We start from the raw sequence: 23,653 nt of genomic DNA on the forward strand, positions 1-23,653 counted from the left end.
AAAAAGTGTACTCGTCTTCCCCGTTTTGATGCTTTCTTTCCTTTTTGGGGGGGATTTTTTTCCAAAAAAAAACTTTCACCGGGGGTACTGTTGCGAATTGTTGTTTTTGGACAATAAGGAAACAGTGACAGGCTCATACATAAAGATTTTGACAGCAGATAAAATTGTGAACCCTATAATCAGCACGACTTTATCAGATTACAGTACTAACATTCTAAGCTTTAGATAAGGCGTATGTACTTTAATTAAGTCATGATTCCGCAATGTCGCTGGTGTTTTCCAGTATCTTTAATACTGAAAGCTTATCTATTTACATATCTGTTTTACCATGAATCGAACATCTTAATGTTGAATGTTTAGAAAATATGAGATTTGTTTTTTATTTTGCCATGTTCAATCTGATGAAGCTCAAATAGAAAAAAAATGACACTCTCCCATCATGACCTTTATGAAACAAACGTTTATATAAATAACTTACCAGGACCTACAATGCTAGGTCTATAGCATCTATCTCTGTATACATTTATTTGAAGGTTAATGTCGAATAAACATGTATAGTTTGTTGTTGCCTTACACATGGATTTTGCCCTAAGATTCCAGTGTGCCTGCGATGGACAGATGAACTCGTATGATCCAACTAATGATACCATCTACAAATTAGAAGTATAGAATACAAGTTCAAACATAATTTTCTTTTGATACCCTTTCCTGATAACAAAAGTGCTGTAATAAATTAATTCCGTAAATTGATCTATAAAATGATCTGCAATTGTTTCAAGATTATAAATTCTACTAAATATGACTGTGTTGAATATGTGTGGGATTTCCTCTGACGGCATGATTGTTTTTTTATAGTTTGCTAAGGTAAAAATTTTGTTTATTGCAGTCCATTCAATTTCAGATTAAAACGAAATATGTTAATAAAAATCGTGTCTGAGGATACCATGGCCACACACACAATTTATAGAACAATTTGATTGACTCATCTTTAGAATTATTGTTGAACAGTTTTCATCAGACTCAGGAGTCGATATCACAAAAAAACTAACGACTAAGATTGGTCAATGAACAAATCCGTATACTTACGATAAATCTTAGTCGTAAGTTTTTTTGTGAAATCGACTCCAGAAATGGTATGCATGTTACGTAATACATAAAATTGAGAAAGGAAATGGGGAATGTGTCAAAGCGACAACAACCCGACTATAGAGCAGACAACAGCCGAAGGCCACCAATGGGTCTTCAATGTAGCGAGAATTCCCGCACCCGTAGGTGTCCTTCAGCTGGCCCCTAAAAAATATGTATACTAGTACAGTGATAATGGACGTCATACTAAACTCCGAATTATACAAAATAAACTAAAATTAAAAATCATACAAGACTAACAAAGGCCAGAGCCTCCTGACTTGGGACAGGCTCAAAATTGCGGCGTGGTTGAACATGTTTATGAGATATCAACCCTCACCCTATACCTCTAGCCAATGTAGAAAAGTACTTTTAAAAACTGTATAGAAAACAAAGCCAATCAGGTATCAGTAAAAAGGTAAAATAGCAACAAAAGAAAACGAAATGCAAAGACAATTTTCATCGGAAAGTCATTTGTTAAATGACCAAATCAAAGGCTTTAACACATCAAACGAATAGAAAACAACTGTTAAATACTTTTAGAAACAGACGGGTTGTTTTTACATAAATCTGATTCATCAACTTTTAGCCCAGGCACTATTGACATTTATGAAGTCTGAGCTGCAGGTTCTTGAATACATGAGATGTATATCCCATTTCCAATTGTAGTTCGTATATTGTTCTGAGGTTGGGAAATTTATTATTTCAGGAGAAAATTGGGTTCTAGTACTAAGATGACCGCTGGAGCCAAAGTAGAGATATAAGTATATTAATGCGACGGAGGAAGCCGTGTCTATTGTTTCATTTTATCTAGTTCTGAAGGATATATTAATTGAACTTAATCAGAGTTTGGAGTGTAAAGGGAAAGATCATCATCAATAAATCATACCATATTTTTTTTAATTTCTATTGACTACTAACTTGAAACTTTAGTTTCCGGTATAACGGCACATTTCAAATAGTAAAAATTGTCTAAATTAGATTTAATGTCCTATTATAAATACTAGGCAAAAAAAAAGAAACTTTACATGCTTGTAAATTAATTTATTTTTTTTATTACAAAAATTGATTACAATAAGTTAATCGAATAGTTAGCTAACATAATTTTGAAGAGAACAATAACAAGTATTTTCTATTGAAAACAATATTGCACATTTTCGGACAATTTCAACAGGACGAGTACAGAATTCAGGTTAACATATCAATACCTTGTATGACCACCTCTTGCATTTATGACAACAAAACGTCGAATAAAGTCTTGAGGCATGTTGTTCCAGTCCCTTATAAGGGCTGTTCGGAGTTGGGCGAGCGTTTCCGATGGATTTTGGCTATTTCTGATACGTCGTCCAAGTTCGTCCCAAAGATGATCAATTGGCGATAAATCTAGAGACATTGCTTAGGCAACACACAAATATTGGTGTTCTCCAAAAAGGTCATCGAAATGTGTGCCACGTGACAATGGTCGTTTTCCTGCTGAAAAACGTGGTTAAAACGATGTATTCGGAGAAACGGGAGAACAACTGGAGCAATAATTTCGTCCCTATACCTTGTTGCATTAAGGTTACCAACGATGATTTTAAGTTCGGTGCGTTCCTGGTAGATTATTTCGCCACTACCACGATTCCACCACCGCCAAATCTAACTGTTTCCTGCACGCACACATCAGCAAATCGTTCATTGTGCATCCGGTAGACACTGGCTCTGCCCTCGCTAAATTTCAAGTTGAATTAGGATTCAACGGTAAAAAGAACCTGTCTTCATGTTTGCCTATTCCATCGAATGCGTACCAGAGTCCATTGAAGTTGCGCCATCGCCATAATGACGCTGCGTAAGGATAGGTTCCTTCAATGGACGACGAGCTCTTTGACCAGCTTGACGCAATCGGTTACGAGCTGTTTGAGCAGATGTTATGTTGTACTGTTTTCCGTGGGTTTGTCGTGCCGTTTGTGACGCGTTAACACATCGATTTCGGAGATGAATTATGTGGATGTGCCTGTCTTGACGTAACGTAGTTTTACGTGACCTGCTACTACGGGGGCGATCATTTGATGTGCCAGTATCTCTAAGACGAGTCTTAATAAAGGCAACTTTAGTATACCGCTGTTCAAAACTCGTAAATCTATGGACAAAAACAAATTCGGGGTAACAAACTAAAACTGAGGGAAACGCATAACATATAAGAGGAGAAAAACGACACAACATTAAAATCAAACACACACAGAAACGGACTACGCATTATACAAAATCCGATGAGAATAACAAATATGACATGAAAACCAAAAACATTAAGCCTTGCAATAGTCATTTTAGAGATATTTATATTATTGCAAACTGCAGTTGAGTCATTCCTGTTGCCAACATCAATACATGTACATGTAGCTCGTTCTCTCTCATTTTACGTAAGCATTGACTTACGTGTAACTTTTTCAATTTTTAAATACGGCCTTTCGTTAACAATCGTGTTCGACACAATTAATGACCAAAAGAACAACTCGATTTCATCTCTATACAGGCAAATTATTGAAAAAAATGGTTATTTGTTTGAAATCAGAAAATGACGTCACGTCATTTCCGATACTTTTATAAATGAGTAACTCAATCAAAATATATATTCACAAAAAGTAGACATGCACTGAACAAAAAACAATTAATCTTAGACACAATGTAATTACAAAATTATTTAAACAAGTTTTTTTTTTTATGTACAACAGTATCATATTAACAACCATAACTTTACACAAAATGCCGCCACGTATTTAAATGTGGATGTAAACGAATTTCTAATGGAAAAATCTTCTTTTTATGTTCATTTTTCTCCATAATATCTTCATGAAAGGGATTGGCAACATTTTGATGACTGATTGACTGCAAATGCCTTAAGCGTGACGGTATATGCGAGATCAGCCTTAAAAGGTCCGTGAGAGAGTGAAGGATAGTCAGACTCTGCATACATACTTTCAATTTGCGTGGTTATAATGGTATCAAGACACAGACGAAACTTTGGTAATGCACAGCCTTGACAAATTCGATCTTTGATTCTCTTTCGGAGCTATACTCTATGAAACCATTAACTAGTTTAGACCAAACGGGACATCTATATAAATTTATTAACATTTGAAATCATCAGCCCAGTCAGTGCTACCCATAACGTTTAAACAATTCAAAGCTTTCACATACTTCGATTTTAACTATTTGATATGGGGAGAAGTTAACCTTCTTTAGCGATTTTAGGTTGTCAGTATCATTTATTATTACATTTCTATAGGGCACCGCCCGGTATTTCTATTTATTTGAACGGTATCTATATTATTGAAATTCATCGCCCGGTACTCCATCTTTGGAACCGTCGGGGTACCGTCCGGTAAACCATCTTTGAAACTGTCGGGGTACCGCCCGGTAGCCTATCTAAAACGGTTGAGGTACCGCCCAGTATCTTTAGAACCACCCAGTACCCCATCTTTAGTACCGCCTATAATAATGTATATAAGGGAATGCGAAAGAGATCAGATTGTGGAGATAGTAAACTAGAAGACTTGAGAGTGATATTGTGTTATTGAATAAGGATTATTGTTCTACTGTTATATTATGTTGAACTGATACGGTTTACAAAACTATGAATTTTACGAAAAACTATTTTCTTATCCCAGGAATAGATTACCAAAGCTGTATTTTGCAGAATTTATTTTGTTATTTTTGGGTCTTCAATCCTCTTCCGATTTTTACTTTTTTTGCTTTATAGATATTTTGATCTGGACGTCACTGATGAGTCTTGTGTAGACGAAACGCGTGTCTGCCGTATTTAATCATAATCCTGGTACCTTTGATAACAATTTACACCACTAGGACGATGCCACTGCTGGTGGACGTTTAGTCCCCGAGGGTATCACCAGCCAAGTAGTCAGCACTTCGGTATTGACATGAATATCAATTGTATGGTCATTTTTATAAATTTCCTGTTTACTAAACTATACATTTTACGAAAAAAATCAGGATTTTCTTATCCCAGGAATAGATAACCTTAGCTGTATTTTGCACAATTTTTTTTAGAATTTTGGGTTCTCAATGCTCTTCAACTTTGTACTTGTTTGACTGTATAGCTATTTTGATCTGGGCGTCACTGATGAGAAATGTGTAGACGAAACGCACGTCTGGTGTATTCAATTATCATCCTGGTACCTTTGATAACCATTTACACCATTGGGTCGATACCACTGCTAGTAGACTTTTCGTCCCCATAGGCTATCTCACCAGCCCAGTAGTGAGCACTTTGGTGTTGACCAGAATATCAATTATACGGTCATTTTTATAAATTTCCTGTTTACAAAACTATGAATTTTACGAAAAACTAAGGATTTTCTTATCCAAGTAATAGATTACCTTACCTGTATTTTGCACACATTTTTTTGGAATTTTGGGTCCTCAATCCTCTTCAACTTTGTACTTGTTTGGCTTTATAGCTATTTTGATCTGGGCGTCATTGATGAGTCATATGTATAAATTTCCTGTTTACAAAACTATGAATTTTACCAAATAATAAGGATTTTCCTATCCCAGGAAAGGGGTTGTGGAGTTTCCAGCTGATTTTGGGTTCCTAGTAAAGTATTAAGTACATCTAACAGTTCTATGTATAAAAAATGACAATTTATCTCAAAATATGTGAATACAGGGCAATTCTATTTTAGTACCAAATTTGCTGAAAAATGTTGTTGAAAATGGACATTTTTTTTTCTTTTTATTGACTAGTTCAAAGTATTATGTGACAAAAAAAAACAGTTTTACCTTAAAATTCAGACTTTCTACTAAAATAAACTGTAATTTTGATCTTATTTCAACCTTTATTTTTGTTTTTATTTTTATTGACATATAATATGTTTTCCTAAAATTTGAATCCAGCCTGTACTGAAAATGTCCATAAAACCTTAAAAGTCACTCAAATTGAAACAATATTTTGTTTAGCGTTATGGTTCACTACAAACTACTATTCCTTAACGGGATTTGCGTTGCAAATTGATATAAACTTATTTGAATAAAGGATGAAAAACTGAAAAATACACCTAAAATTATCTCCCTTTGTAAAACTCTTCACAATAAAAGGTAGATTTATTGTCAATAACAGAAGGAAGGAAATCAACAAATGTGCAGAAGGATAGAAAATAATGGTATTTTTGATGAATATGGTGTAGCCAAAAACAAGTTTGTTATTTATTTCTTTTGGTTAGAAAAAGCAATTTGACACCATGAAAAGACCTACTTTAGAAACATCACATCAACTCATGAATATAGGAAGAAGAGCATTGACCATGTGTCTTTGGGAGAAAAAGGGGGGGGGGGGGTGTCACGGAATAGAAGTTCCTTCATAATGTAAGTTCCTAATGGAAAAAATATTCTGGAATATAACTTCCACAGGAATAAATATTACAGTAGATGTTCCTAACGGAATAACTAGTGTAGAATATTTGTTCCATCAGGTACAGGTATTATGACATTGTTTATAATAAAGTTTCCACTGGAACTTCTGTTAGGTTGACAGGGGTATTTACATAATTGTCTTGAAGCAAACACTGATTTAATTTTCATTGACATACATTTATAATGATTTAGAATTCTTCTGAAACTAAAAGATTGATGTGTTTGACTTCTTAATTTTATTAGAAAAACTTTTTTCTTTCTAATAAGAAATTTATAATAATCATGATAAAAGATATATTTGATTACAAAGTTCGCCCTGAGTTTGTTTTCCAAATTGTCAATAAGAGTCCGTTGACTCAGGTTTTTTTCTCCTAATTCAAAATAATGGTTGCTTCAAATCCCTGTTTTTAAATATAACCCATTGAAATAGTAAACATTCAGTAGATAGATATAGGAAGATGTGGTATGAGTGCCTATTCATCCAAATAACAATTTATAAAAGTAAACCATTATAAGTCAATGTATGGCCTTCAACACAGAGCCTTGGCTCACAAGGAACAACAAGCTATAAAAATGATAAAGGACCCCAAAATTACTAGTGTAAAACCCTTTGAACAGGAAAACCAATGGTCTGAAAGGGAATAACAAGAAACACGTACAAATTAATGTACATAAACATAACGAAAACTACTGTTCATTTAGGCCAACTAAAAAGTATGTGTGTTAACCGCACTACCCTTACCTACCATTATTTTTATCCCTTACCTAAAGATTTTTGTAAGGTTTTGATTAAACACTGTTAAAGTCACAATATAGCTCTCAAAGAGTTATGAATTTCCTGTCTTTATTCATTCCTTTACCAATACTACATTTTACAATGCAACCAGATTGATTCAACGTATGGTTCTCAAACTCAAAAACATGTTTTATAGACTATGAGCTTGTTTTTTTTCTCTCTAAATATTTGTTACTGTGAGACTTTCCGAAGTGAAGGTCATGTATCGCAGTTATAAACATGGAAAGAGAACTTGTACATGTATTTACTTCTATCAGTTAATAAAATAGAATCAGAATAGAATATGCTTACAAACTAATCCAAATTAAAGGGCACAGAACGGGCAACATGAGATTATAACATTACAGATTACTCAGATAAAACAAATTCAAAATGAAAAAACTTTTTTTTTCAATGATCCAATGCATTATTTTATAAAGCCAACTCAATGTACAATGTACAATGTAGATGTAACTCACTGTACTGATCATGCAAATGCACAAATATACAATATTTTATTTCTTATCAACAGGTAAATGTTGAAGATGGAAAAGCACAAAAAAAAATGAATGCAGATACATGTATGATAGGAGATCATATAGGTAAATATATGATATAATTGATAAAAAATTAATCAAACAAGTTAGAACAAGAGACTACTAAATAGACAGCAAATATGACATGTGTTGTGGCATTATTTGTGAAATATAATCATATATAGAAATTGGAAATTGACCAGTTACATTTATTATTGTAAAAACATGATAAATGTTCAGAAATTAGATTACCCTTCAATTTTTAAAGTTGAATCTGGTAAACAAAAAGTAAAAATAACACACAGAACACTCAAATTCTTATTTTATGATCAATTAAGGGCCATATCAGTACAACTTACACAACAAAATTTTCATTACTCATCATATTGAAATTGTTTTCTTTATTAGAATGAAACCTAGAAAAAAATAAATGTGTTCTTGTCAGCTTGACAGATCCTCATTTATAGTATACTTGCATATATTGTAAACCTGAAGACTACATTTGTATTTTTCATTTTTGAAAAAGCGCTTTAAGCATTATTACAGCTATTTTCCTACTGCATGTAGAGTAAAACTTTGGAAGGTTTGCTTGCTCCGTTGTATAAATATTAATTCAAGCTTTGTAATTAATGTTGATATCTTCTCGTAGAGTACTTTTACATTTGATTAGACGTTATGCCAATTGCAATTGTACAATATACAAACAAATCATGCAAGCTAACCGAAGTCTTAGATTTACATGCCTTAGGAATTTAGCTGTAAAATTAATTATATATTTGTTTTCAATGCTTATTGTTTAACAAATTTCAAATGTTATGGCTTGTTTTTAAATGATACATATCAACTATAGGGTCAAAAGCGTCCAAAGTTAAACTTTAAGTCTGTTTTACTTGTGTCTGATGCTTTTTGCTTTGAGCAAATAAAATATGTTTTAATCTAAATAAAGTTAAACTTCATGGTTCAGTGGTTATAGTTAAGTTTTTGTGTTTTGGTCTGTTTTTCTTATACTATATGCAATACACTGCAATAGGTCTACTATATTTGTTGAATGAAATGATTGTAAGGTGTAGAGTGCTGTCGGGTATTTCTGGCCGTCGGAAATCTTCGGCCTATTTTTATAATTAGACAACCAATAGGAAATCTGTTTACACAAATGCCGCCCGAAAGGGAAATACCCTATTCCGCATTCCTGAACCAATAAATCTGTGTTGAAGCTAGAATTTAAGGTAAAAAATAATATTTATCCCTCCCGTATCACACGGTGGCCATTTTAAAAATATTTATAAGAATCTCCAGGTCACATGCAAGTTTTGATGATTCAGTTATGGTCTATTGTTCTAATACTTTATGAATTAGTCAACTATATTTGGTATATGGAAATATTTAATGATCTATATGTCTGTTACGCTGGTTTTATTTGACCTCATTTTCATGGTCCATTGCTAAGTGTTAAGTGTTTTGGTCTGTTTTTTTAATTTATAAGCAATACGTCAACTGTACAATGTATTTGTTATATTGAAGAAATGTTAGCTGTACATGTCTGCCTGGCATGGTTCATCTGACCTTGACCTCATTTTCATGGTTCATTTATCAATGTTTCGTTTTCTTTGGTTAATGTTGAGTTTAAGGGACAGTTGTAATAAAGCTTTGTATTTTAATTTTAGGTCTATCAACATAATAGCAATGATTAGTAAAGAAGGCGAGACATTTCAGCGTGTGTACTCTGGTTTAAAAGTACTTTTTTGGGTTAAAAGCTATTTATAAATATGTTTAGATTTTTAATATTTGTTTTCAAATTGAAAAAAAAGATCAAAGGGGCAAAAAAAACTTTGTCAGTTTATTAAAATATTATTAAAGGTGTTTTTTTCTATGCTAAATGTTATCATGCATTTAGCATGTTCAGATTTATAATTTGGGCTCAGTTTTCAAGTTGATTCAAATTGGGGTCCTAACTTAAACTTTGTCTAAATTCATTAAAAATGGAATATATGGGGTTCTTTGATATGACAAATCTAATCATGTCTTTTAGACTTTAGAATTTGGATATTGGCACAAGTCCAATTTCAAAATCATAAGTTCTTTTACCATAATCAAATTTTGAACTGTATCATGTGGATCAAGTTTGAATGTAGTGTCTATACTAGTCCCCCCCAAACACCACCAACCTCATTAAGGTGCAATCTCTGTGTTGTAATAGAATGTACTTGAGCTGTTTAAATCTCATTGTTGAAGGTTGTACAGTGGACTTACATTCATTTCATTTGATCTTTTGTGGATATTTGTCTCATTTGTAATCAATACTCATCTCCCTATTTTTGTGTTGTCATAATGTCATTAATTAAATACAAGATGAAATCTGCAAATTTAACTTCATTAAAATTAAGTTTGCTGCAGCTTGGAATAAGAAAAAAGTCAAATTTAGGTCCATTTTTAGCTAGTTTACTTTATTTCTTATTCTATGTACTGGAATGTCAGAGTTGTGATAATCGAAACACATTTACACTAAGACCAAGTTAATAATTAATTTCTTTTTTAGGAAATTTCAATCATTTAATGGATAAAAATTGTTTTCTTATTATTTTTTACAGATATTTGGTCAACCAAAAATAACTGGAGTTCATGAAACAAGACTGATTGCTGGGTTACATTTTTATAGTATTACGGATACTTGAATAAGGCTCTGATCTGTCTTTGATTTTTCCTGTTGGTGTTAAAAAATTGCAAGATCAAATAAATATAAATTGAAATGGAACTCATGGATATGCTTTGAAAAAAAGAAATAAACAGCAATGTGAATCTCGCCGAAGTCTAACCAACAACCAAGTCAACACACAGTTGCAACACAAATGAGAAGTGAGAGACATTTGCGAGGACTTAGAGTGTTATCACTGTCTCACCATCAGAATGGTTTTCTCATCAGCAAAGAAGAAGTCTAAAAAATACTTCTGCATTAAAAGGTCATCAATATTGAAGACAGTCAATAAGATTACGGTTGTACTTGGCCATTTGATAAACATTATAATATTTCCATTTGTCAGAAATTGTTATTTGATTAACTAACTAGTTTTATTGATTGAATTATTAGTAAATTACCTTTCGTAGTTCATGTAGTTACATGTATGTAAATTTTTATCATATAGTATGGAAATAATTTAATACGTCCCTAATTCCATACCTAATGCAACAATTGTCTTGTGCTGCTAAGTCAATTTGAATTAACTTTTATGTATGTTTATAGTAATCTTATTCTTGCATTTAAGTATCATTTTGTGTTATTGTATCATCTACATTGATTGTTAAATATATTATTGTATAGCAATATAATATTTTCCACAGAAAGTAACCAAAAGTTAGCGTGCAATAAATTCTATTATTGCACTAGTGCAATAAATCTTCAAAATTCATGACGTCATCAACGACAAAACGTTAGTTTATACCAATTTATACTTTCAAATATTATATTGCTATACAATAAAAGGGTTATCGCAAGTTCATGCAATATAAAATTCTACTCCGGACAATATTCCCAAATATTCCCCAATATTCATGCAATAACCCTATAATACTAATGCTATAAATAAAATAACATTTATGATCATTTAAACAGATTGAAATATTGATAAATATATCAATGCTAAAAGGAATTTAGACATTTTTCGAGGAGAGTTTAAGTACTACAACAAAAGCAAACGAATAGTATATGCTCAACTGCAATATTAACTTTCTCACCAGATAACCTAATAGAGATATATTTGTATTTTATTAAATTGATGAAGCGTATGTTAGTTTAAATAAATATGTACATGCAATTTTAAGGTTTTAAAAAAACGACATTTTTATTGGATTATCATCCTTTGTACAATAGAAATTCAGATTTTATCATCACTGTATTAGGTACTCATGATCAAAATGACTTATATTGTTACCAGCATGCAGGTAAAAGGTTGCAACTGTCTTATCTTTGTTTAGAATTACTAGGAAGAAATGAAAGGATTTTACTCTTTAAAGTAATAAGGACAAGTGTACTAAAGGAATTTGGAATAAAAAAAATACAAACAAAAATTGTCTTTGGCAGCTCCCCCCTTTTTAAAGCCTGATGCTTACTTGTGTTTGTGACACAAAAATCCATTTCACTTTGAATTTTCTATTTGAATTACCTATTTTGCATAATACAATCTGTATAATTCAAGTATTTATTTTTGAATGCTTGGTTTAATTAAAATATGAGACTTTCCTCAATTTATTGCGAAAATACCCCAAAAAAAGGGGGGAGGCTATCTAAATGATCAATAAAATCTATAAAATTAATTTGCAACCGAAATCCCTTCAAAATATTTTGAACCAAAGAAAATGCAATGTATGTCTGAAATTTAGGGAAAATTAAAGCGACTTTTGGGCTGTAGTGTCTGTTTTAGTGTGATTTGATGAAAAGGCCATATTTTTTATCACTTTATGTGTTTTGCCACGCCCTTATTTTCTATATATATCATTATGTTTAATAAAATTATGTGATTTATACTTCATACACATCCTATCTGTGCTATAAAGTATTTAAACACTCAGAAGTATTATAGTATTTATTTCTATTTGAGAAATCTATGAAATATATGCATTTCAGTAAATGCATCTATAAATAAACTGGGAAATACCCTAAATCCCTACTGTTGCCATGGTTACCAGCAGTGTAAGGGCTTCAAACTTGCATGACTTTCATATAAGGTCAACCTGAACATGTCAGCAAAGTTTTATCAAAATCAAACAACTTTGCATGGAGCACCATCTGCATGGTTTTCTCATAGATGTCCATTTAAGAAACTGACTTGTTTAATTTGTTTCATTAAAAAAATCATTTGCATGATTATTAGTTATCATTAATAGCAATAATTCATTTAATAATGCAAACAAACAATTGAATACAATGTACATCATGTACATTAACCTTTTACTAAAAAACAATTATTAAAGTCTGTTTATTTCAAATGCTAGTCAATAATTTTATCTTTCACTTTTTGTCATTTCTACTCAATTTTCTTACCAAGAAGAAATTAAAAGAATAAGAAACAAAAAAGAAATAAAAAAAACATACAAAAATGAAAAAAAAAACAATTAGAAAAATAAAAAAAAAATATAAAATTAAAGACCCCAAAAAATTAATTTACAGACTAAAACAATATTTTATTCTACATTTTCAAAACAAGTCAATTTTAAAAGAAACCTGAGTTACCTGTACAGGTCAATATTAATGAAACATACCAGCTGAAAACTTCAACCCTGATTGATTTTAACAAGTTACATAATTAAATAAAAAATCTACCTATGTTTTATGACCCCAATAAATGGCCAACTACTCAAGATTGAATACCCCAATAAATGTTCACCATTGGATGTTGACTATGCAAGAGGGTGGACATAACTAAGAGGATGTCACGGGTTGTACTGTACGTAACATTTATCGTGGGAAATATTATCACAGTTTCAAAAGCAAAACAGAGTAAGAAAACATTGAACATAATATTGAAATAAACCAATATAATTCAACGACTGCAAGGTCAACTTTGACAATTGATTTTTTTATAATTACATAAAGTTAATTGTTTGATAAGTGATTGTTTAAATCCCCATGGTATGTATTACATATAAAAACAGAAGAAAATAATTTGGGGTTTCCAATAAAACAATTCGCCACAATAGAAAAAATGACACAGAAAATTACAACTAGTCAGCTATAAAATTTATGAAATGACAAGTGTTTATCAAACAATTCAAACGAGAAAAATAATGATCTCATTTATGTACAAAATGATGAACTAAAACAAATATGATAAACAGTAACCAGAAATAACTACTTAATTACATGCTCCTGACTTGGGACATTTAAACTAATAGTTTGAAAATATAATGACAACGCCACGGTAAAAAGAAGTTAACCAACATACAAAAGATAGTACTCAAGACACAACATAGAAATCTAAAGACTGAGCAACACAAAACCCAGGAATTAGTTAACCAGACAAACTTGTTCGGAGTGTCTGTATTTGCAGGAATTAAGAAAACACAACTGTTATGCACGATGGTAGTGAAGAAGTTAAATGTGATTTATCAGTCTATGTACGTTAGAGACCTGACTAAAAATTGGTAAATTAAGGCAACAATAAGGAAGATATCTTCAGTTTAAACGAATAATAAAATAACAATATCATCATATTTTTACGACTCTTTTTTTGCAATTAAGAAATGTTCTAATTTGCCAAAAGGGATGGTCATTCGGGTACTAAAATTTTGATATAGGAATGTTATATTAATTCACATAAAATTAATTTATCTCAAAGCAAGAAAACGAGTTCCATGATCAATTTTTATTTTTTACTTTCTTTAGGCATCTATCACAAAGAAATTGGGTATTCAATACAGTACCTATTTACAATTTGATGATTTGGAATCACCTGTACCTAGAACAAAGCCCCATAACATGTATTTATTTATTTGTTTATTTAACAATTTATTTAGATTATATTAATTTTAATTAAGACCAGTCATCTATATTATTCCTGTCTTATGATGTTGTCATTTAAATGTTATAATCACATTGCCATTAAAGCGGGAGGTTTGGCATGCCACAAAACCAGGTTCAATTCATCATTTTTTTCTTAAAATGCCCAGTACATTGTACCTAGTCAGGAAAATGGACATTGTTATATTTAAGTTCGTTTCTGTGTGTGTTACATTTAAATGTTGTGTTTTTGTTGTGTCGTATATCTCTTATATGTGATGCATTTCCCTCAGTCCTATGTAAATTAAGTTGATAGGACATTTGTTTCATTAAAGTTTGTAATAATAAAAACTGATGATTGATAAATGAGTATTGTTATAAAACGCACATCGCATTTATGATTGTCAATCAACTTTCATAATTTATTTGCAAAGACATTGAATATTGTTAAATGCAGTATGAAATATATCTCCTATTTTGTACACTGTATATCTTTTTCATCATTATCACGTCCTTTTGCTTCGAGTGAACAGTTGTTTCGTTGGCAATGATCGCCCGTACAATTATATGTATATACAAAAAAAATCATACTAGATAAAAAAAATGTCCTTCATTTAAAAAACATTAATATTTCAACAACAAAAAGACCGTGGCAGATATCATATTATATGGGTGTTAAACGAATTTGATCGAATTTCGTTAATGTATTTTATATCATTTGAAAAAAGAGAACAAGCCACACCGAAACATGTATGTCGTTGATGTCTACAGTTGTCACAACTTTCTAAAATTCGGGTCTAAGGTCAAAGTTCAAATTTCAAGAGAAAAACAGATTCAAGTTTACGTGTAGATACCTGGTCGATCCTACATATATGCATTTATAACAAAATAGGCTCGAATAATTCAAAGCATTATAACTTTATTTTTTTCAATTTAGAACTAATTTTATTTTTCTGTTCCCAATATGGTTCTAGATTGACATTTGTATTTAAAGGTTGCACATTTACAATTTCTATTCAGCTGTTAAATAGCAGTGACCTCGACCTATTAAAATATATAAATTAGTTTTTTACACAAGATTCGATACAAGTGATCTCTAGAAATGTTTGTTCTAGATATTAACATTTATAATTTGCCCTTCAAAAAGAAAAGGTTATTTTCAGTCTTTTGATAGAAAGAGTTTATAATAGTTTTCTGAGAAATATCAATTTGCTTTTGGTGAGTGTGGAAGCACACCAAATTATAGATTAATTTAATTCTAACAATGTTGTTATATTAACTTAGAATGGATAAATTGAGCATGCCTGGGTATATATTTGTTCTCTTTGAATTAAGAAAAACTTCAACCAGTTAAAAAGGGCATTTTTTTTGTTAAAGACAATAACAATCAAAACCAAGGGGTAAACAAAGACTCACAAAACCAAAGGACATTTACATCAACAGTTATACATAATAATTAAGAATTAACACGAACTCCACTAAAAACCGGGAGCGAAATCAGGTGCACCGGAAGGGTATGCATTTTCTGCACAGTATACGGCACCCGTCGTGTTATTCTTTGTTCATTTCGGTAATGATGGAAGGTTATTATGACTGAGGAAGAATATCAGATATGATTTCTGACACACTTTCGTCATAATGGCGATCAGCTCATGATAGCAACCGTAAAATGTCTTGAGTGATGACCTTAATTTGATTGGTTCATAGCCCTGTCTTAGCAACTTTTGAGAAAGCAGTATTCTTCGTTTAAGAAAATCAACGTACTTTGAGCTAGCTCTAAAGTAACGTATCAATTGAGACACATATACTCCATATGCTGGTGCCGCGGGGATGTTGCTACACAGAAATGGAAAGTTGACTATGGGAAAATTAAAATCATCGCGTTTGTCATAAATGTTGGTATTCAACCTACCATCAGTAGTCATTTCGAGAAAAAGGACTAAATATGAAGCAGATTTACCTGTGTCCGTAGTATCTTTAATTTCAAGTTCACTTGGATATATTTAATGTAAGTGATCACTGAATCTATTAGTATTAGGAGACAGTACATCAGCAATATACCGAAAGACGAAATTAAAAGACTGGGCTAATTTCTTTTCTCCTTTCTGTACAAGCCCTTGGATAAATTCTGCTTCATAGGAATATAAAAACAAATCTAAAAGTTATGAACACACAATTACAGTTAAAACAGGTTAATCACTTCATCTCACACACTTATATCAATAAACTCATCATAGATACCAGGACTAAATTTTATATATACGCCAGACGCGCGTGACGTCTACATAATACTAATCAGTGACGCTCGAATCAAAAAAAGTAAAAAAATAGCCAAATAAAGTACGAACTTGAAGAGCATTGAGATCCAAAATTCCTAAAAGTGTTTCCAAATACAGCTACGGTAATCTATGCCTGAGGAAGAAAAGCCTTAGTATTTCAAAAAATTCAAAATTTTGTAAACAGTTAATTTATAAATATAACAATATCAATGATAATTCATGTCAGCACAAAAAGTGCTGACTACTGGCCTTGTGATACCCTCGGGGAAATAAATCTCCACCAGCAGTGGCATCGACCCAGTGGTTGTAAATAAACTCATCATAGATACCAGGACTAAATTTTATATATACGCCACACGCGCGTTTCGTCTACAAAAGACTAGTGTATTGTATATGACGTATTGAGCATATATTGGCCTACAACTGACATGAAGTGAAAGATATTGTACGAAAAGAAAGTTATGTACAAAATTTATGTGTTTTTAAAAACACTTGTAAACAACATCCATATTATTAAATTAAAGATCTTTGATTTCGTTACACGAGAACGCGAGTAAATATAGATCATAGTTTTAGTCAGATTTAGACAACATCGAAGCTAGCAATAGCTATAACGTTAATGTCTACTATTAAATTAAACCAGGTTTAGATCTATAAAGAGCTTATTTCAGTTGTTCTTTTTTTTTTAAATCGCATTCGATGCCAGTCTCAGAATAGGGGACATACACAATACAAACTAATTGTGTCAAAGGCAACACCGTTCACTATTTGTATAGTTTCATTTTTTTAGAGTGCAGAGGGATAATTCAGACTTTGTTTTTTAGAAGTTTCCATTTGTTATATACCGGTTCTTATTGTCCTTGACCTCATTTTCATTTGAAAGTGACTGCGGACTATATTTAGAATCAAAAAAATGGTATCCTTGCCAGTTTTATATGTCTGTCGGACATGGTTCATCTGACCTGAGCCTTATTGCATGAATCAGTGAACAAGGTTAAGTTGCGATGGTATTGTATCGCAGATACTTTAAGTATAAGGTCGGATATAGTACATTTGGTTTATGGAATAGTAACAAGATGTACATGTCTGTGTGGCAGACTTTTTCTGACCTTACTTCATGTATATGTAGCATTGATAATTTGGAATATACAAATAAGAATATTTGGAAAGCCTCCGAAAAAAAATCATACGAAGAAACAAATGAAAAAAAAATGTCAACCAGAAAAAAAAATTATGCAGATTTGATTAGTCATCTGTTTTTTCTTTTCTTACAAATATCTAATATGTATTGTTGTTATGCTATTGACCAGTGAATGGTCGAGGGATCAACAACTTGTTAAATTCAATAAATATATGATATACGTGTCTTTTCAAAAGCAGGAGCATGCAGTTAAGTGGTTTACATTAGTCGCTGTCTGATAATTTTTATCATAAATCAATCCGTTATCTTTTTCGTTTGAATTATTTCACTATTTGTCTTGTCGGGGCCTTTTATAGCTGATCCTACAATTTTAAACTTCCAATCTTTTTGAAATGTATTATCATCATAGAAAAAATCTTACATTTCGATTCAAAACATGGTAGACAGATTGAATATAAAATTGACAATGGAAAATGGGAATGTGTCAAAGAGACAACAACCCGACCATAGAGAAGACAACAGCAGAAGGTCACCAACAGGTCTACAATGCAGCGAGAAATTCCCGCATCTGGAGGCGTCCTTCAGCTGACCCCTAAACAAATATATATACTAGTTAATTGATAATGAACGCCATATTAAACTCCAAATTGTACACAAGAAACTAAAATTAAAAATAATACAAGACTAACAAAGGCCAGAGGCTCCTGACTTGGGACAGGCGCAAACATGCGGCGGGGTTAAATAGGTTATGAGATCTCAAACCTCCCCCTATACCAGTCTATCCAATGCAGAAAAGTAAACTGATTGAAATATTATGTCTTCATCATATAAATATCGGGCACAATCCTTCCCGTGAGGGGTTTAGTATCATACCATCATAACATATATGAGAAGAACATAACCCGTGTCATGCCAACAACTGCTTTTTAAATAAATGTGTTTAGTTCCGATGCAAAGACCCTATAAGTGAATACATATTAATATGCAATCTTTAATGACCTGACAACAGTATCGTAACTATATCCCTTCTTAATAAGTCTTTTTAAAGGTTTTGTTAGCTTCTGAGGTGAATACTGACATTTGTGTGGTGCTTTACAAAGCACATTTCCATTAACATGTATGCTTGTCACATGAAGGTATTGGCTTCAGTTGTTTGCTCGAACAAACCAATTCCCAATTCATCTTTGAAATTACTGCAGTTGTGTCTGCAGGTGTTTAATTACTAGCACGAACGGCGATACATTTTTGTTGTTGTTCACACCAAGAGGGATTTTGGTCGTAAATATTATGCAAGGTCATAACATAAAATTGATGTGTTATATTCCAGGTGTAAAACGAAACTGACCGATTGATTCGTACACTACAACAATAAAAAAAAAATATATACTCAATAAAAAAACAGACACAAAACATATACCTCCGAAAAAAAACCAATGCTCGAAGTTAGCTGGCAATTCAAAACAAATAAATCAACCACAAAACAAGCAAAAATAAGAAATGCATTGAGTGGCTACTATCCTTGTTAATGACCTTTTAAAAATCTACAAAATGATTAATGGCATGAGATAATCCGTGTTTCATCGATTCTAAAAAAATGAGTTTATTTGTGTTTTTAAATGCTTATTTCCCCAAAACAACTTTTATTTCACACATGAAATTTGGCACACACATACACTGGGTATGATACACGTATTACTTTTGCTGTCGATGAAAATGTGGTTAGTTTCGGGAAATATTTTAGTCTAACTAAAATACTAAAATACTTATTCTAAAATCTCTTAACTACTTTTAGCTGTCGTTTTATGATATATCTAATATGTAAACTACAGTCAAAGTACTATTTGAACCAAAAACAAAGAGCGCAATAATTGTCTTTTTCATGTTAAAGATTCCCTGTACAATATAGTATCTAGAGGTACCCTGTACAAACACGAAATTCAGAAAATAGGGACCACGGGAACTTACGACGACAATCATGATTGTACAATATAATGATTTTCCTTTAATTTGCAAATAAAATTAGCCGTGTGTTAAACGTTAACTTGTATACGCCAACTAGAGGACTTTATTAACACTCTGCACACTAATATCAGCAAAATGCTTGAATATTTCAGCAACACTATTGTTAGTTCTGAAAGCCATTTGAAGCACTGTTCAATATATGTTAGGTGTCAGTCATTACTGATAGGGGAAGCCGAAATGCCCTGTCACCAACAACGTGTCCGTCAAGTTTAGTATTTAAGTGTATTTTGTCAAATAGTTTCATTCAAATTGGTTTTAATTGTACATCACTAATTTGCGGTTTTTTTTTTAATACAAAGATAAAACAGTTTTTAGCAATGTATTAAACTTGAGTGTTTGCATCTCATTATTTAAGTGTAGACAAATCGCACGTCTGGCGTATTAAATTATAACCCTGGTACCTTTGATAATTATTATGTAAAATGTATATTGAGTTTGCCGAATTAGATACCGAACTATAATGTAAATCTTAAAGACGGGATGATGAGGGGTCAATATAACATGACAACATATTTCGCTGAACTATATTGTCCAACTGAAAGTATGAATGAAGTAATTAGTAAGGTGAAGGCTGATTTATCGATAGTTGTTTGGTTGATATTAAGTAGCAATTGTTTCCTGCACAAACATGACTTATACGAGGGGATTAACGCAAAAGATAGTTCATGTAGTTAACCGAATAGGTTTAAAGACGGTCAGATATATAAATCATATCAAACAGAAATGCTACATGTAGTTGAAAGACTGTACATAATCTTAATTGCTTATTTCAATTAAAACAATAACGACTTTATTTCCAAAACAATCGTTGAAAATAAGATTTAAAAATTGAAACAAATTCAAGCGATGACAGAAAATCGAAAAAGTCTGCAAAGTGCAATAATGCATGAAACCCTTGATCATTGTTGATTGTTGTTCGGTTGAAACTTAGAACAATTATCAACCCTCTACTAAAAATAATTTCCCACATTCTGCACGTTGTGGAACACATGTAACATTTGCCGAGGGATATGAGAAGTATTTTGCAAGCATGAACTTATCCCATAAAACGTTTTTTTTTCTAGTATAATTTATATTAGTAAAGTTTAACCCATACCTCACGTACAGAATGTAAAACAAAGGAGATCTTGACTCATAAAACAAAACAATGATTGCATTGTATTTATTATGTCTATTTCGCATGCTACAGACTATATTAGTCATTTAAATTTCCTTTTCACATGTTTCCACACAATTGAATAATTATTTGTTCAAGACCAAATTGTTTCAATTCAATTAATTTGTATTTAAAATTCTTACGTAATTGTTTTCGAAAAAGATATTAGGAAAATGATTGACACACCGGTACCTTACATATTGAATCTATACAAAAAATGTTTTGACTCATACAATAAATATGGTATTGTATGTGTAATCTTTACTTCGCATTTTTCAGTTTATCTTATTTTTCAAAAACAAATTTGGAAGAACAAAATTGACTGATATATGTTATTGACCGAATCGTTTCATCTTATTCAATAAGATTGAAAGTTTTCAAGTTTTTGTTTCAATACAAATATTATCATACAAAAAAAGTTCGTTAACATTCTGTAACATCTAGTGATTTTTGATTTCCCTGGTTGATTTATTATAGTTGAGACATTTGTGGAACGGGAAAAACGTGAAATTATTTTTAATTAGACTCGTCAAAGTAATGACAACATCATTAAAAATAATAAATGTTCTATACATAAAAAGTAAATTCACAAACATACTGAAAGTCCCTGATCTAATGGCAAAATCAAATGATAAAACACATCAAACGAATGGACAACCACTGTCATATTCCTGACTTGGTTAAGGCATTTTCAAATGTAGAACATGGTGGATTGAATCTGGTTTATAGCCCTAAACCTCTCACTTGTATCACAGTCACATCAAATTCCATTATATTAAAACGATGTATGAACAAAACAAACAGAATAGGTAAAATAGTCACAATGTGTATCATTTAGCAATCAGCAAGACTCGTCTAAGAGTTTTCCTATGTAGTTTTGAAATCACTAGATGTTACAGAATGTTAACGAACTTTATTTGGTAACAATACTCCTCCCTCCAAAACACAAAATTGTTCTAATACATATTCTACACAAAAATAGAAAAATACTAAGTCTGATAAATTTAGATTCATCTGTTTTGTTCTTTCCATCCCAGCTTTTATTCATGACAAGCACCACTATGTAATGAAATATTTCTATTTTACAAAACAAGAAAAAAATGAGGGAATAGCAAAATGTCCTAACGGAACGAACCATGAACGTCGACAAGGAATTGCTTCACTTGCTCTGTTTGAGTCTTAAGCAATTAAAAATGGGCCAAACTATATCTGTTGAAAAATTGAGAACAACACGTTTTACAATTTCTTGCGTCCAACGTGCTTTTCTTGATTTACCAACATCAGGAACGCTCAAAACCAAACATTTGAAATCCGAATATGTACAAGTACCGAACCCGTTGAAGAGCTATATGTCAAAAATACCTTAAATACATAGCCAAATTGAGGTAAAGCAAACTTTGCCTGAGGAAGTTGAAACCTTTATAGTTTCTTAATAATTTCAAAATTTATAAACGGACCATTTTAGTAAATTTTGTTAAATCATGTCAGTACAAAAGTACTGACTACTGAGCTGATGCTAACTTCGGGGAGTGATAGTCCACCAGCAGAGGTATCACCCAGTGATGTAAAAAATTGAAAACAGCACGATTAATAATTTCTTGCGTCCGATGCGCTTTTCTGGATTTACCAACATCAGGAACGTTCAGAGCCAAACATTTTTCTGAAATCGGAAGATGTATAAGTACCGAAACCGAGGAAGAGTTATATTGTATCTGGGCGTCACACGTAGGTCTTGTGTGGACAAATGCACTTCTGGCGTATTAAAATTTTGAACTTGTTGCCTTTTGTTGGCTGTTGTTCGTGTGATTCTTTGTCAATTGTATTCTCCAATTTATTTATATTGTAGTCCTGTGTTATCATTTTGATGTTATATTTCACATGGCCATAAAAGTGCGAGGTTTGGTATGCCACAAAACCAGGTTCAACCCACCATTTTTTCCTTTAAAAATGCCCTGTACCAAGTCAGGAATATGGCCATTGTTATATTATAGTTCGTTTCTGTGTGTGTTACATTATAACGTTGTGTCGTTTGTTTTCCCTTGTTTTTGAGTGTGGGTTCACATTGCGGTAAGACGTGTCACGGTACTTGTCTATCCCAAATGCATGTATTTGGGTTTGATGTTATATATATGTTATATTTGTTATTCTCGCTGGATTTTGTCTATGTGTGTTACATTTTAGTGTTATGTCGTTGTTCTCCTCTTATATTTAATGCGGTTCCCTCGGTTTTAGTTTGTTACCCCGATTTTGTTTTATGTCCATGGATTTATGAGTTTTGAACAGCGGTATACTACTGTTGCCTTTATATATGTCAAAAATAAGTTTACTTTTCGATTACTTTTTGCTAAATATACAGTAGTAGTCGTATCGTTCAAATGCAAGACCTATACAAAGATATCATTGCATGATGTCGTGTCGTAGTAAGCCTAACTTAAGTAAATACGAGCATTATGTACATCTATCGCACCAAAATTCATATTTAAAAACCAAACGTCGTCGAATGCTGCTAAAATATATTTTTTAATTATCAATGCGTATCGAATTTCACTGAAATTCAAATGATTCATTATTGAAGCTTATCGTTTGAAATGTTTTGAATTTGTCGTTTTGGGGCATTTTACTGCTGACTATGCGGTATGGCTTTTACTCATTGTAAAGAACGTACAATGTCCTACAGTTGGTGAAGTCTGTGTCATTTGGGAACATGTGAGGAGTTGTCT

At 31.9% G+C, this 23,653-nt stretch overlaps 1 protein-coding gene across 1 annotated transcript in view; it reads right to left on the minus strand.

Annotated features, from left to right (window-relative positions):
• Nucleotides 1–23,653, minus strand: part of LOC134692639 (uncharacterized) — a 42,803-nt gene that overhangs the window by 4,303 nt on the left and 14,847 nt on the right. The window contains exon 2 of the mRNA XM_063553098.1: nucleotides 479–650. Within this exon, the coding sequence (XP_063409168.1) occupies nucleotides 479–650 (172 nt within the window). The remainder of the gene's footprint in view (nucleotides 1–478; nucleotides 651–23,653) is intronic.

This window comes from Mytilus trossulus, chromosome 12, assembly GCF_036588685.1.
Source record: "Mytilus trossulus isolate FHL-02 chromosome 12, PNRI_Mtr1.1.1.hap1, whole genome shotgun sequence".
Taxonomy (NCBI): domain Eukaryota; kingdom Metazoa; phylum Mollusca; class Bivalvia; order Mytilida; family Mytilidae; genus Mytilus; species Mytilus trossulus.